This window comes from Gambusia affinis, linkage group LG16, assembly GCF_019740435.1.
Source record: "Gambusia affinis linkage group LG16, SWU_Gaff_1.0, whole genome shotgun sequence".
Taxonomy (NCBI): Eukaryota; Metazoa; Chordata; class Actinopteri; order Cyprinodontiformes; family Poeciliidae; genus Gambusia; species Gambusia affinis.
The window spans coordinates 20,089,619-20,104,666 of NC_057883.1; the positions used below are offsets into that span (position 1 = coordinate 20,089,619).

Sequence of the window (15,048 nt, forward strand, 5' to 3'; positions counted from 1 at the left end):
ACAGAGACACACACAGTCATATTATAAGGTCAGTTCAGAGAGACCAATGAACCTAACAGTCATCTTGTTGAACTGTGGGACTAAGCTGGTGTACCCTGAGACAATTATAAAGAGCCCAGGCTGTGATTCAATGTCAGGCCCCAATACAACTCCTCCAAGGAGAACTCTATAGATCTAGATTAGAAACCAAAACATACAAATTAAGATGAGAAGGTACATTGCTGTTTAATTTGACAAATTCAAACAAAATTACATTAAAATTGACTCCTCTGTGGAGCAGTTGTTAGCACTGTTCAGTACACAAAAAGTTGTTTTGTGCCATCCTCAGTATATTTTTTTAACATCTGATTCTACATCTTGATGCATTTCTCATATCAGATGGACACTGTCACCCTATAGGGGATTATCCAGGTGTCTCTGGTGTTGCTGTTTTCTTTGTTTTCCATTATATCAGTACATCAAACTGGTTCCACAACCCGTTCTTTAGCATTGTGATTACGGTCTGTGACTGCATCCCAAAGTGGAGCCGGGGCGTAACATTTGTGGATTGATTTCATCACCTCTCCTGCTGATTTCCACGTATAAGGAACAAGTAAATTACAGATTAAGAGAACAATATAAAAGAGGCTTGTCAACGTTTTGTACACTCAGTAGTTTTGTTCAATGGTCAGTAGATGGCACCATCAAGCTAATAAAACAATTTTGATTTTGATTTCAGACAAAAAAGAAACTGTAGAAGCAGTGGAACTCCCATCAGCCACACTCTGGATTTTAGGGTGATTTATCATGCTGCTTCATAAATAAAGCATTTGACACAAACAGCTTCATCAACGTGTTGTTTTGTTTTACTAAAAACAGATGAGGAGAGATTCAGTTCTGATATTGCCAGTGTACGCTAAAAACTAGAAAATTCTTCTGGAACATGCTTGCTGGAACATAAATCATCTTTGTGATTGAATACACTATGCATTGCTCCTAATAACTAATCTCCATATTCTCCCAGTATTTTTAAGCACCCCATATCTCCAAATGTTTGATGGTGTCATGTTGGACATCAATCTCTACCCATCCCCCTTTTTCATGTTTAGTTGTATGGATCCTACATGACCTTTGCTTTGTCCACTTTTTCTGACAGCATTAGCGAACCAAATTTTTTCATAAATTAAAATATATTATCTGCTGACTAGGCAAATTCAGTAGATTCACCTTGCTAGTACTCTGCTATATCACTTTCCATGTTGTAGATTCAACAAGTTCCTTATTGGCCAGACAGCATCACAGATTTGCTGCAGATTGGTCGACTTCTCATTTCACGTTTTGAATCTCCCATTCCGTCACTTCCCAAAGGCGCTCTGCTGGATTGAAATCTGGTGACTGTGGAGGCCACTGGATTATAATAAACTCATTCAAGAAACCAGTTTGAGATGATTGGAGCTTTGTGGCGTAATGCACTATCCTGCTGGAAGTATTGAAAGAGGTGTAAATGGTTAGTGACAATACTCAGGTAGCCTGTGGGGTTTCAACCATGTTTGTGTCGGTACTAAAGTATCTCAAGAAATCATTCCTCACACATTGTGCTACCACCATCAACCTGAAGCATTGACACAAGGGAGGATGGATTCATGCTTTTATATTGTTTACACCAAAATTCTGATCAGCAGTTTCATAGCTACTCAGACCACCTACTCCTGCACAAACGATGCACCTTTAAAGACACCTAAACCCCATTTCTTCTCCCATTCTGATGTTTATCTAACTATTTTCACCATATCTAGACACCCAAATATTTTGAGTTGTTGTCATGTGATTACTTGACTGAGTAATTGTGTTAGCAACCAATTGAAATAGCATTTTAGCTGCTAGCATATATTTTTGGTCAATATGTTTCGCTCCACCTAGCATCCTTCAAACATTCAGAATGTGCTGCAGAAATATGAAAATATTTCAGAATACCAAAAGAAAAAGGACAAATCTGTTGATATCCATATTAGGGGTACTTTAATGCATCAGTAACAACCTAATAAGGTAAATAATATACATAAAATATACTCAAATCACTCACACTGACTGATTTCTGCTGGATTAAAATGCAAATAAAATAGAATATTAAATGCAGAACTTCAGTGATTTTTGACAATTTTACAAAATCCTTACATATATTTATTATAATAATAACAGTGCAACAAACAGCCAGAAGATTAAAACCAGTTTGTGTAATGTTCAGTAGGTCAAAGAGAATGAAAACAAGACATATGTGGGTCATTGGCTGTGTATGCTGCGGGTCCTGAGGGTTGTTGAGATGGCGTCTCTGATCGGATCGGTCTGTTTAGCATTTAATCGTTCCTGAGCAGGAGTCGTGTTTGAGCCGGATCGTGGGGGTTCTGGAAGGATATGAATGTTTGAATCTTCCTCTGACTGGAAGTGTAATATTTCTCCTCCAAGTGGTTCTAATGTTGAGGCTGATTACAGACTTCAGTCAGTAACAGGTGTACAATTAGCACAAAGGTGTGTAAATAGTAAATCCAGAGCAGGCACACTGTAGTGATGAAGATAAACTGTAGTGAGCAGCCTCTCTGCTGCCCCCCAGTGGACGGAGGAGATGCTGCACGGAGAAGCTTGGTGAGCAGAAGAAGAGAGTTCAGTGTTTGGTGGTGGTTTCACACGGAAATGATTAAAATAAAGTGAAAACAATAATAACAATAATAGTTGTTCCAAATATCAAGAATCCAATCCCCCTATCTTATGATCCACAAACATTCCCACTCAGTCTCCTAAAACACTACATGCGAAATCCTGCTGAAACCAGTGACCTGATGTTCATCTGCTGGTGGAGTTAATGTATCCAAAATGATCTTTGGCAGTTTGTTTCTTCAGATTTCTTCGTTACAAAGTGCAGCTCCATCAGAAAGGCTCCATCAAACTTCACAAAATTACAAAAATCTAGAACTGATCATCTACATTTTGCTTCAGTCTTTTATATGATAGCTCAGTCTCAATGTGTGACAGGAAAGTTTGTCCAAAATGTCCAGAGTCACAGTAAAGGAGCAGAAACTGTAACATGTTCCAGGTTTAATAAACAGGATGCCACTCTGGATCCATGTATGAGGCTGTAATCCATATCTTTCCTTGTATTAAATCAATATTTTGCTTCCTTTTTATTTCTCTTATGTGAATAAACTTTTAAATAAATCACATTCACATTATTCACATTCTGAACATGAGGTAAATTCTATGATTGACAAACTGAGCATGCTCAGACAGTTGTTTGCCGCAGGTCAGATACTAAACCCACACAGCCACAAGGTATATTACCAAAATGTTTTTGTTCCTTTTTGATTTTTTCCGATTTTGTATGATTACACCCACAAACTTCAGTGCATTTCATTGGGATTCAACATGAAATCATCCATAATACTGGACTATTAGAATTGAAAAAGTGACTTGGACGTGGACTATAAATACACAAACAGGGCTACAATGGAACCGTTTAGTTCAAAGTATATTCAGGTGTTAGAATGGCCTAGTCAAAGGTCAAACCTAAATCAGATTGAGAATCAGTGTCAAGATTTAAAAACAGATGTTCACAGATCCTCTCTATCCAATCTGACTTGCTTAACAAATTTCAGCCTCTAGATGTGAAAAGCTGGTATAAACCTAAATATACATCCTTAAGTTCAATGAAAAAAGGTTCTGCAAACTATTAACTCAGATAACGCTGATATTTTCAGATGGTTTCTGTAAAAACCTTTGAAAACTAACTAATCTTACTTCCAATGCACAATTATGCATGATCCATGTTGCACACACTGAAGTTTGTGTTGTGTTGTAATGTGACAAAAGATGGAAAATGTCGAGGAGTGTGAATATCTCTAAGAAGCTTTAAAATGTTCTCCGGACAAACTGGAATACATTACTGGTTCCGATGTGGGTGAAAAATCACAGCCTACTTTCACCAATTTTTAACATTCTCTGTCTTCATACATCTTCAGTAATTGTGTTTTATTTACAGATCAGAGATCTGGAGTGTTACATCCTGATACACACCGGCTTTGATTCAGTCTGAATGCAGATTTATTTCCTGGTTCAAGCTTTGCAAAAACCTTCTAAAACTTTAAACAGGCCTTCAAAGTTATATATGTTTTCTTAAAGTTAAATTTTCTGCAAATGCAACAGAAACTTATCACGGTTCACAGCGTTGTGATTCTGCACATTAGCATGCAGACGTAGACCTTCAGAGTGAACCAGATGATCGATCAGCTGCTGGACAAAATGTCACTGAGTCTGTGCAGAGCGTTGGAGAACCAGTGGAGAATAAATGATGCTCCAAGGTGGAATACAGGAGAAAAAACCCAAACTTCTGTTAATCTGCTCCTGTCTGCAAAGGAGCATTTCAAAACCAAATATTTTACATCATCAGGCAGCATTATAGTTAGAATAACAGTCCGGACGTAATAATAAAATAGGACTGAATTTCTCAGTCTCATTTCAGACAAAGAAATAAAGCAACTGTGGCTAAAATGAACCAAATAATTATTTTGTAATAATTCATTTTTATGGGGTTATAACAGTGAAAAAAATTACTAACTCAAGTTTAAATTTCTATATCTTACAACAGAAAATGAACATTTTATTGATAAATTATTGTTTTTTTGTTTGTTTTGGGTTTTTTATTTGTTTGTTTTTTTACAAAATGTTCCTGTGGCGGCATGTTTTCTCAGCAGTTACGCAGAAACCTTTCATAATTTCCATAAAATAATTTTTTCTCTCTCTGATGATTAGATCTACGTGAGTGATTAAAATTTAAAGCAGCAACTTTAACTAATCTCCCAACTTTATGAATCTATAAATTTACATTTGTAGACTTCATTGTTTACATAAAAGCAGAAAATTTTCTCTTAAAATAACACCATATATATATGTTTTTACAAAAGTAAATCAAAAACAAGAGGAATTCAGTCAGAAAGAAAGAATAAAAAGCCTTCATTTAAACTGGAGTGACGTCAGTGAAGAGGAGGGCGGCAGCTCAGCTCTGACTCAGTGTCAGAGTGTTTAATGTGTGTTTTAGTAAGTGTGTGTGCGTGTGTGTGTTTATCGGTTGAGCAGCATGCTCGGCAGCGTCTTCAGGTCTATCTGTGGGAGAACCATGAAGGAGTAGAGCAGCAGCCACAGCAGCAGCAGCACACACAGCTCCCAGTTCTCCCTCCACCTGAAAAACACACACAGAAACGCTTCACTCAGATCAGACGGCTCAGGGTTTAGACAAAAACAGACAGAAGAGGTTTGAAAAACAAAATCAACACAGATTCCCTGAGGACTTGTTAAAAATATCTAAATTTGGAGATAAAAGATTTTGCAGGCAGAGCTTTACAGAAAACACCTTTTGCAGACGCATCAGAAGGTTTCAAAGTATTATGCTGAAGCATATTTCAGCCTGTAACACTGATTCATAGCCGTTTTCCAAATATTTCTAAGTGGTAAGGGTTCCCACTGGTTTTTGTAGATTAGAGTAAAGCCTGAGGATGTTCTTTTCTTTTCAGAGGAAGTCTGGAAACAAAGAAGTAGCAGCTGTGTTGGTAAATACACTCACAAAAAGAAAGCTTTTCACAGCTAATATATTTTTATTACCACAATAATGCAAAGTTTTCCAATATGTTACAGACTCAGTCTATAAACAGTAGTTCATTGTTTCTTGATGGTTTATTTATTCATTTTATTTCTCCCATGTGTACTGTAATCTTTTTCTTTTTTTTTGCCAGGTACTTCACAGGTAATTTCATATGTTAAAAAGTCAGTTAAAAACCAGGGGGAGCGATAGAAGTAAATCTATCCCATCATCATCTTTAATTTCTTTCCCATCAAAAAGAGAAAATAATTGTGGGCAATGTTTAAATTCAGCAGAGAAGGCTAAGGGTTTGGAACAGGAAAATGAAGCTGGGCCACAGGATGATTCAATTCAGATTTAGAATCAGATGGATTGTAGGGGTGCATTTTCATCCCCAGGTATTTTAGTCTTTGAATGCAGCCCAAATGAAATCAGCAGTTCTGATCCATAATCCAAAATGAATTTGATGATTATAGAATGGGTCAAAAACGTCCCAAAACTCCCTTTCTCCTGCAACATTTCTGCTCCTTCTGTATTTTGTGCAACATGCTCAACACCACTCTGAGCTTACATCTCTTTAAATAGCTGCAGATAAACAGAGTGGTGCAGAATGTAAAAGAGGTGTCCTCACCATAAATCAGAGTCTTCAGCTTCAGCTCTTCTCGGCACAGCTCTCAGTTTGTCCTGTCAGACGTAAATAATAATTATTTACCATCGATAAAGCATCAGCGCCCACAGAGGAGAAGCCAGAGGATTGAACTCACCGTGGAGTCTGAGAGGCGACCTCCTTTTCTGTGTCGGAGCACCGGAGGGATGTGGATGGAGTCCAACCTAGAAACACAGAATCCATCAGTTCACGTCACAGAGCGAGACACACCATAGTGTCAGGAAATCCTGAAACCTTTAATTTGAAGTCTGTTTTATTGATTTCAACGCCTGTCTTGTTTATTTCTCTTCAGAGCTACAGCAGCTCTTAGAGGATTTATTTCACTTCGGCCCAGTTTCAATTAGACTTGTGATATTGGGAGATTCAGTTCACTGTTGTTTCATCTGACAGCTGTATGGAAGTTTTCAATAAAATCCTCATTCCCCTTGATATATGCATTGTTTTTCAAAAAATTGCAGATATAGATTATATATCATTCTTCTTCTGATTTTAAATACCCCACACTGCAAAAGCACAAAATCTTATCAAGTATTTTTAGTAATTTCTAGTGCAAATATCTCATTGCACTTTAAATAAGACAAAAATAACTTAAAAATAAATCTTCAGCAAGATACAGGAGCTCGTTTTAAGACAATAATTACTTAATATTGATGAAAACCCTCAAAAGTTTCTCAGAAATTCAAAATCCCCAAACTTTTGGGGAAACACAAAAATTGTCAAAAATATTGGGTTTAAACAGATGATGCTAACTCCCACCTGCAGGTGGCAGTATTTTTTACTTTTAGTACACTGCTGCCTCTACCTTACTTGATGTCAAGTTGTCTGTGATTGATGTGCCAAATAACAAAAAGGCACATTTACCATCATTAATAAACGCAAATATCAAACAATTCCTAAATTAGAACTATAAAACATCTGTGATGAAGAACTCATCAAATGCAGTTTGTTAATGAGTTTTATTAATACAGTCTGGAACAACCAGTCCTTTGAGGACATTCATTATCTTGATATGGCCCAAAATGCATATTTTTAATCCTGCAGTATATTCATGCATTCTGATGCAGACTAAATCCCTTTCAATGACTACAGAACCTAAAAGACTGCAGCTGAAACATGATGGAGTCAGAAAAACAGGTCTGATGTCTGACAGTCTGCAGGATTACAAACATGAATCCAACTGAAGAACAGGAGCCCAGTTAATCTGTGATGTAAGAATTAATTGAAGCACATTAGCGTCTATAATCCTCGCCTCCTGTCTTTAAGCTGCAGTGATTCATTCCTGCAGCCCTCTCAGATACATTTCTGGGAACTTGTGAGCAGACAGAGAGGATTTGGGTCAGAACGGTCCCACTGCTGTCCCTCGGGTCTGGTCTGGTTCTCACAGTACCAGAATAGAAGCCCTACCTCAGAAAGCCTGCTTTGCTGTCTGCTTCTGAAACATCAGCGGCCTGCGGAGCGCCGATCGTCACTCCACACATCACACACTGCTCCTGGGATAGAGGCGAGTCAGGAGGCGTCTGATTGGTTAAAAAAAAGTTAAGACGCCTTTAGCAAAACAATAAACCAGCCAGAAGGAAACACAGAGAAAATCAGAACAAATCAGAGGAGATAACTTCTATTTGACATCTTGTAAATAATCAATAATATCAGAAATGTGGTTGGTTTATTTCTGTTTTCTTTTATGTCAGGCTCAGTAAGTTCACTGTGTTACCAAACTACCTCAGAGTTTCCTGTGCAACACCACCACACCCACATACAGTCATTTGCATACATTTGAATTTTTTCCAGCAGCTAAACAAACTGTAAATTTGACCTGATCATTTAGATCATTTGTAGAATAATAAAACTAGGGCTGAAACGATCAATCTGATAAATTGTGATGAATTGATTATTGACATAAGAGGCAACTAATTTAGCAATCAATTAATTGTTAACTGGAGTGCACAGACTCATATAAAAGGCAATTTCCAGAAAAAAACAACAAATTCTCAGCAGTAATTAAACCAAAACTGTGTAAAAAATATATACATTTTGCATTTAAAATAAAAAAACCTCATCTGTACATTTTATTCAAAACTCTTAAGTTGCATTTTTTTAGATTCATCTGGTTCAAATTCTTTAAAAAATAACAATAAAAATAATCTAATTATTAATTGCTTATTCCAAAACTAATCAACAGATTGCATTGTATCAATTTAAGTCAAGCAGAAAGGGCTTAGTTTTCACATGTTGATGTTAAAAGTATATTTTTAGCTGCAGATGCATCAAACGATCGAGCATTCACTGCAAGGATTCTATTGAATTCCAGACAATAAAATGTTTATTTTCTTAGTTAAAACAGTAAAAGCTTCACTTGTTTATTTGCATCTTTTAGAGTATCTCTAATAAGTTATATAAAAAAAGCATAGTAAAAAATCTGCAGAATGTGACAATTATTTCAATATTTATCCAATTAATTTAACCAACCAATCGTCAGAATAACTGATAACTATTTGTTAGCTGCAGCCTTAAGCATTTGTTTTCTGTGAATGCTTCTGACATCCGGAATCTCTTTAAGGAACGACATGATCCAGACTCTGAACCCATCAGAAATAAAGGAAATCTTACACGATCCTGCTCTCCTCCACTCAGGAAGTCCCCCTGTAGGTCCTCCGGTCTGTCCGAAGGTGGCGCTGGTTGGAGAGCAGAGACGCTCAGAACCGAAGGCCACCTCTGCATGTCTGAGTCAGGAAGTTCTGGAAGAACGGACTCCTCTTTGTCCGGGTAGAACAGATCCATGGGTTCAATCTGGTCACTGCCCAGCTCCTCTATGGGAGAACGTCTGTCGAAGTGAGACGACAGCTGCTCTAAGTTTCTGGGTAAATCTGCTGGTGGAGAACACGGCGTCCCTATCTGACCATTCAGCTTCTGAGGATCTGCATCCAGAACGTTCTGGAAACCATCAAATGAGTCTAGGAGGTTCTGTGGGCTGTCCTCCATCTCCCTTTCAGTCAGTGTGTCCCGGTGTCCATCAGACGGAAACTTCCTGCCTCTGTTAGGATTCTCAGGCTGGTTGTCACATCCATCTTCTAGGGAATGGTTCCCAGGAAGCCCTTCCTCCTGTTTCCTGTTATCATTGTAGTCACTTTCTGGATGAGTCCCATCCTGGTCACCTGGTTCATTTAAAGACTCAATTTCTGGGTCTGTCATTGGTTTATTGTTCTCTGGTATCAAACTGGACGGGATCTCTGGAGGTTCTTGTCCATCAGCCTCACTGTAAACAATGGTTGGTGGATCTGGACCTTGCAAACTCTGGACCTCTGAGTTTCTCTGCTGATCTTCATATTCGTCCTGATCAAGTATTCCTGGATAAGGTTCTGTCTCTTCTTCCGGTTCCTCTGGCTCACTGGTAATGGAGATCAGAGGAATGTTCAGACTTGGTTTGACTGAATGTTTATTTGATATTTCTGAGCTGCTGGTCTCCTCACACTGTGAGAAGTCCCTTAAAATAGCTTGGCATTCAACAGCTGAGTCATTCCCTTCATTAAAACTCTTTGACGTATCATGCAGCTCCTCTAATTCATCCTCAGGAGTTTCCTGCCGAGGCGTCTGCTTAGGAGGAAACTGTCCATCCTGGTAACTTTCTTCTCCATCCTGTTTAACCACAGGGATCTCTTCAGGTGGTTCAGTGGAAAAGAAAGGCTCAAACTGTTTCAACTGATCTGATTTCTCAAGATTTCCAGCCTCAAACCGGTCAAGTCCTGTTTCACACACCCTATCCAAAGGTTCTTGTATTTTGGGAACTGCGTCCTGTTGCACTGGAATTTCATCCACACCCATAAGTTTGGTTTCTTCAACATCAGCTGCCAAGTTTGGTTCATGGTTTAGAGTCTCAGTGTTCTCCGATTCTTCTTGGTTTCTCTCAGTCTCCATATTGATTCTGTCTAGAGAGCTCATCCCTTCATCAATGTATGTCTCAATAATGGATTCATCAGGAGCTCGGTCCTCAACGGAGGAGATAAAGCCCTCATCGTACGGCGTTACCTCCACTGGTGTGGCCCGGTAAACATCCCAGGCCGTCCCACTGTCACATAAAGAGCTGTCACTGCGACTCTCACAGAACCGGTCCGGATTCAGTTCCCCCTCCATCCAGGAGTCTGGAGAGTTGATGGCAGAGTCTCCAATCAGCGACTCTGGTACTGATGAGGGTGAGCGAGTGAAGGACTGCTGAGGGGAACCAAAGTCCTTCAGAACGTCGCTGCCAGTCTCTCTGATGGAGACGTCTTCGGCATGGGGGGGGTCTGATAAAATGTCGTCACTTGACCATGATCGAGCTGCAGCCACCCTGAAACGCGGCTCCAAAACGCTTCTGTCCTCCGACACTGAGGAGATCAGGAGTTTAGGTGGAGGTTGGGTGGAGTCCTTCTGGAACATGTAGGAACGCTGCTTCACTCTGCCGCAATGGGCTCCGTTCCTCATGTGCTCTGAGTCAATGTCACGGAAATTGAGTCTGCCCATGGAGATGCTTCGTTCAATCACCTGGGAGGGTTCCTCGGACTGTGAGGGAAACACAGACATTCAGAAGTTTTCTTCTGTCAGAATCAGAACCTGTAAAAATCTAGAGTAACATTTTGTTACCTCTTGTGTGCCGGGAAAATGCTCCAGGAACTGGGAAACATATATGATGATGGACTGCTCATCCGGAGCATTAATAGTCACGTCTACACAGACAAAAACAAAATCAGAATCAGTTTTAACCTCTAAGTTTGTCCACAAAACAAGGAATCTGACTTAGAATCTACTTTGCTCTCATTTTAAATATAAATATATAAAAGGTATTTTTGTAAATATGCATATCTACATGAGTATATTTTTTTAGCATAGTTTATACTGTAAGTTTCCATCAAAGAGACAAACTGGCAGAAGAAACTGTCTATTTTTGCAAATAGTGCTGTATAGCGTCGACTTGAAGGTATCAAATCAAATCAAACTTTATTTGTATAGCACATTTCATCAGCAAAGCATTTCAAAGTGCTTTACATCAAATCAAACACAAAAATACAATGCAACATAGAATCAACAATAAAAACACAATATCAAGTCAGATTCCGTCAATAAATTTGCAATTGATTACGTTTCGAATACAACTCTAAACAAGTGGGTTTTTAGTTGAGATTTAAAGGAAGTCAGTGTTTCAGCTGTTTTACAGTTTTCTGGAAGTTTGTTCCAGATTTTTGGCGCATAGATGCTAAATGCCGCTTCTTCTCGTTTGGTTCTGCAGAGCAGAACCAGAACCAGAAGACCTGAGAAGTCTGGAAGGTTGATACAACAGCAGCAAATCTTTAATGTATTGTGGTGCTAAACCATTCAGTGATTTATAAACTAACAACAGTATTTTAAAGTCTATTCTTTGAGCTACAGGGAGCCAGTGGAGAGACTTTAAAACTGGTGTTATGTGCTCTATCTTCCTAGTTTTAGTGAGAACACGAGCAGCAGCATTCTGGATCAGCTGTAGCTGTTTGATTGATTTGTTGGACAGGCCTGTGAAGACGCCGTTACAATAATTAATACGACTGAAGATAAACACATGGAAGAGTTTCTCTAGATCTGGCTGAGACATTAGTTCTTTAATCCAGGAAATGTTCTTCAGGTTATAGAAGGCCGTCTTTGTGACTGTCTTTACGTGGCTCTGAACGTTCAGGTCAGAGTCCATAAATCTAAACAGTTTGTGTCCAGAGTGTGTGGGGTCTGCAGATATTGATACCTGGACCATTTCAGGTATCATCTCTCCTTTTTAAAAACTAATTTATCTATTTCAATTTAAATTTCTATATTGAAAGTTATCTGCATCCTTCTCAATAATCAATGGGTAAATCTTTTCTTGACTTGACAACAAACTGTGCTTCATCTTATACCTTTTATACCTTACACATAATATTTTATCGCACCCTATTTTACCATCAAAGATCAATTTAGAACACCACTTTTTTAATCATGGAGCCTAATTTTTTACTAAGGATCTACTTAAAGACCATTAAAATCAAACAATTAGCGAAGCTCAATTATTTAAAATACTGGACACATTAATGGTGCTGTATATTACCAATAACCAGGAAATTACTATCAGGTACTGAAAGAGTGTGAAAGCCTTTAAAGAATCTTTGCATATGTAACATATGCACCATCTAATCTCTCATCAAACTTCCTGATCTAAATGGTTTTTTTGATGCACCAAACTTTCCTGCGTCTGTATCAGCAGATGGAGACACAAAAGCACAAAGGTTAAAATAGGAGCAAACTGGGCTTGTTTCCAGTGAATATTAAACTGATAAAGCTCCAAATAATATCGATATAACACCAGGATGCAGGTTTGACTGGAGGTTGGCCTTTTCAGTTGATGCTTCCACTGACTTTACTGCTTTGACTGGTTAAATTTCCTTAAAGCTGTGACCAATCACGTAACAGTTTCAACCTTTTGTTTTCTGCTCTTTTTTAAGGACTTCTATGGAAGTGTTTCATTGAAGTCAGTCTAGTGAAAAGTGGAAATCTGGATTTTTGCCCTTTGAATACAACCTACTGATTTCTGATAAAGCGACTGCAAAAATACAAAATCTTACAAAGTATTTTTGGTGTACGGTAGTTTCTAGTGAAAACATCTCTGAACACTTGGAAAAATAACTTTTCAGCAAGATATTGCAAGATTGTTTTAGGTCAATAACTCCTTAATATGAATTTAAAAAATATATTTCACTTATAACAAGACATTTTTCCCATGTTATGAATAAAAAAATCTGCCAGTGAAACTTTTTTTAATCAATATTAAGAATTGTTTACTTAAAACAAGCTCTTTTAACTTACTGAAAAGTTACCTGTATGTTAGTTTTGTCTTTATTTAAGTGTACTAAGACATTTGCACTAGAAAGAACACCAAAAACGCTTAAGAACATTTTGTGTTTTTGCAATGTTGTCTGACTGGTCAAACTTTCCGTGCTGTGCCAACAAGATGATAGATTCAAGCATTCCCTATTTAGGTTGTTATCATGTAATTCTCAAACTCAGAGCTGCTTCAGTGAGTTAAACCAGTTTCATTATCCTTTTCACACTAAACCATGAATGGAAACGCTTTCTGACTAATTTTAGTTGCCTTCAGTGAGACGGACCAACGGGTTTAAAACATGAGTAAAATCTGCGGGTGTATTGTGACTGAGCCTGTTTTCATCCTTGTTTGGTGTTTGATTCCACCTTATCAGAACATCAGGAATGTGTCACAGCGTCAGCAGCAAACAGCGGCTGAGTCACGGATCAAATATGTGAAGCTGTGATTTTTACCCTCAGGCTCCAGCAGTTGTGGTATTCCCAAGCTGTAGTGAGCTATCCTGAAAGCGTCCTCCAGGTTCTCTCTGGGAGTCCTCAGCAGGGCCTTCCTCATGTCCACCAGGCTGGAGTCGATGGACTTAATGACGGCCAGAAAGGCCAAACCACTGGTCCAGCTTTTCCCAAAGTCCTGCACGGCCACGCCGTACCTACGAGACCACAAGAGATCAGATCAGACTCAGTTTCATCATCGGTCTGGGTTTTATTCTGTTCTACAGCCAACACACTTCCGGGTTCTCCTCTGGATCCACTGCAGCAGCTTCTTTATGGCCTTGCTGTTCTCCCTCATGGCGGTGGCAGCAGACTGTCGCTCCTCTGATGGCGTGCTGCTGAAGGACGTGTCGGAGTCGGAGCTGGTGGGGATGGATGACAAGCTGGACGAGGAGGGGAACTGGCTCCGGATGTTTCCCGTTAGCTCCTTGATCTTGGTGGAGATGGAGAAGTTTGATTAGACTTTTTGAATGTCAAAAATGTCTGTCACCCCTACATAACTGGGAACAACAGGTCAAAGCAGGGGGATGTAACGAAGATGCTGAGGGAGACAGGAAGTACCTGGAAGAAGAGGATGATATTCCAGATGAGTCCAAGGATGATGGAGGAGTTTCCATCAGCGATGTCGACTGCATCGATGCTGACCAGCTTCACCTGGAAAAACACATTAATCCAGCTTTAACAAACTGGCAGATCTGACAGGAATTAGCTCAACCACAACAAACCCTCTGAGAGACTCACATTTCTCTCCTCCAGGAAAGACAGCACCTTGGCGATGTTGTTGAGTCGGAAAATCCGATGGGCGGACTTCTTGAAGCCGTGGAGCTACGAGACGGAAAAGAGAGCAGTTACACGGCTGCTCAGGATGTCATGAGTTTACATGTAAATGATTAAAAACATTAAAGTCTGACCAGTTTGCAGCCGGACAGCTCCTCGAGCAGAGCCATGAGGACGTATCCATCCTGGATGTCCTGGAACAGATCCTGGATCTGCAGCGGCGGGTCACACTGTGGAGAGACAAATTTTTATTCAGGATTTAAGGTCAAATCTGAACATCTCATATTATATCTACCTTCATCTTTTTCCAAAACATTTCAAGTGGAAAAGCATCTCAACTGTTGTTTGAAGGCACTAAATTCACTTTTCTTCAGAGGATAAATAGGCTTTATATTTTATGTTCAGGATGAATCTTCTTGTTGAAGGTTTTTGTAATTTTGCCTATGCATGGTTGATTAGTTACAAGCTTCCCCTAGATAATAAAGCAGCAGATTAACAGACAAGAGTCAAAAAAGGCTATTTGCAGAAAGAACAACACCTTTGTTTGTAAGTATGTTCCACCCAGAACAGTTTTTGCTTTAATCACTGCAAATTTTATTTAAAAAAATCTCCTATCCATCACCTTTAGCTACTAATCATTAACTGGTTAATCCAAAAA

At 39.0% G+C, this 15,048-nt stretch overlaps 1 protein-coding gene across 1 annotated transcript in view; it reads right to left on the reverse strand.

The window, feature by feature from the left end:
- Positions 1-1,975: 1,975 nt before the first annotated feature.
- The window catches only part of clmna (calmin a), a 31,310-nt gene continuing 18,237 nt past the window's right edge, over positions 1,976-15,048 (reverse strand). The window contains exons 3-13 of the mRNA XM_044143200.1: positions 14,525-14,620; positions 14,355-14,438; positions 14,175-14,267; positions 13,850-14,046; positions 13,578-13,771; positions 10,887-10,969; positions 8,877-10,805; positions 7,674-7,786; positions 6,367-6,433; positions 6,234-6,286; positions 1,976-5,206 (exon numbers count right to left, since the gene is read on the reverse strand). Coding sequence (XP_043999135.1) covers positions 5,089-5,206; positions 6,234-6,286; positions 6,367-6,433; positions 7,674-7,786; positions 8,877-10,805; positions 10,887-10,969; positions 13,578-13,771; positions 13,850-14,046; positions 14,175-14,267; positions 14,355-14,438; positions 14,525-14,620 — 3,027 coding nt within the window. The 3' untranslated portion in view covers positions 1,976-5,088. The remainder of the gene's footprint in view (positions 5,207-6,233; positions 6,287-6,366; positions 6,434-7,673; positions 7,787-8,876; positions 10,806-10,886; positions 10,970-13,577; positions 13,772-13,849; positions 14,047-14,174; positions 14,268-14,354; positions 14,439-14,524; positions 14,621-15,048) is intronic.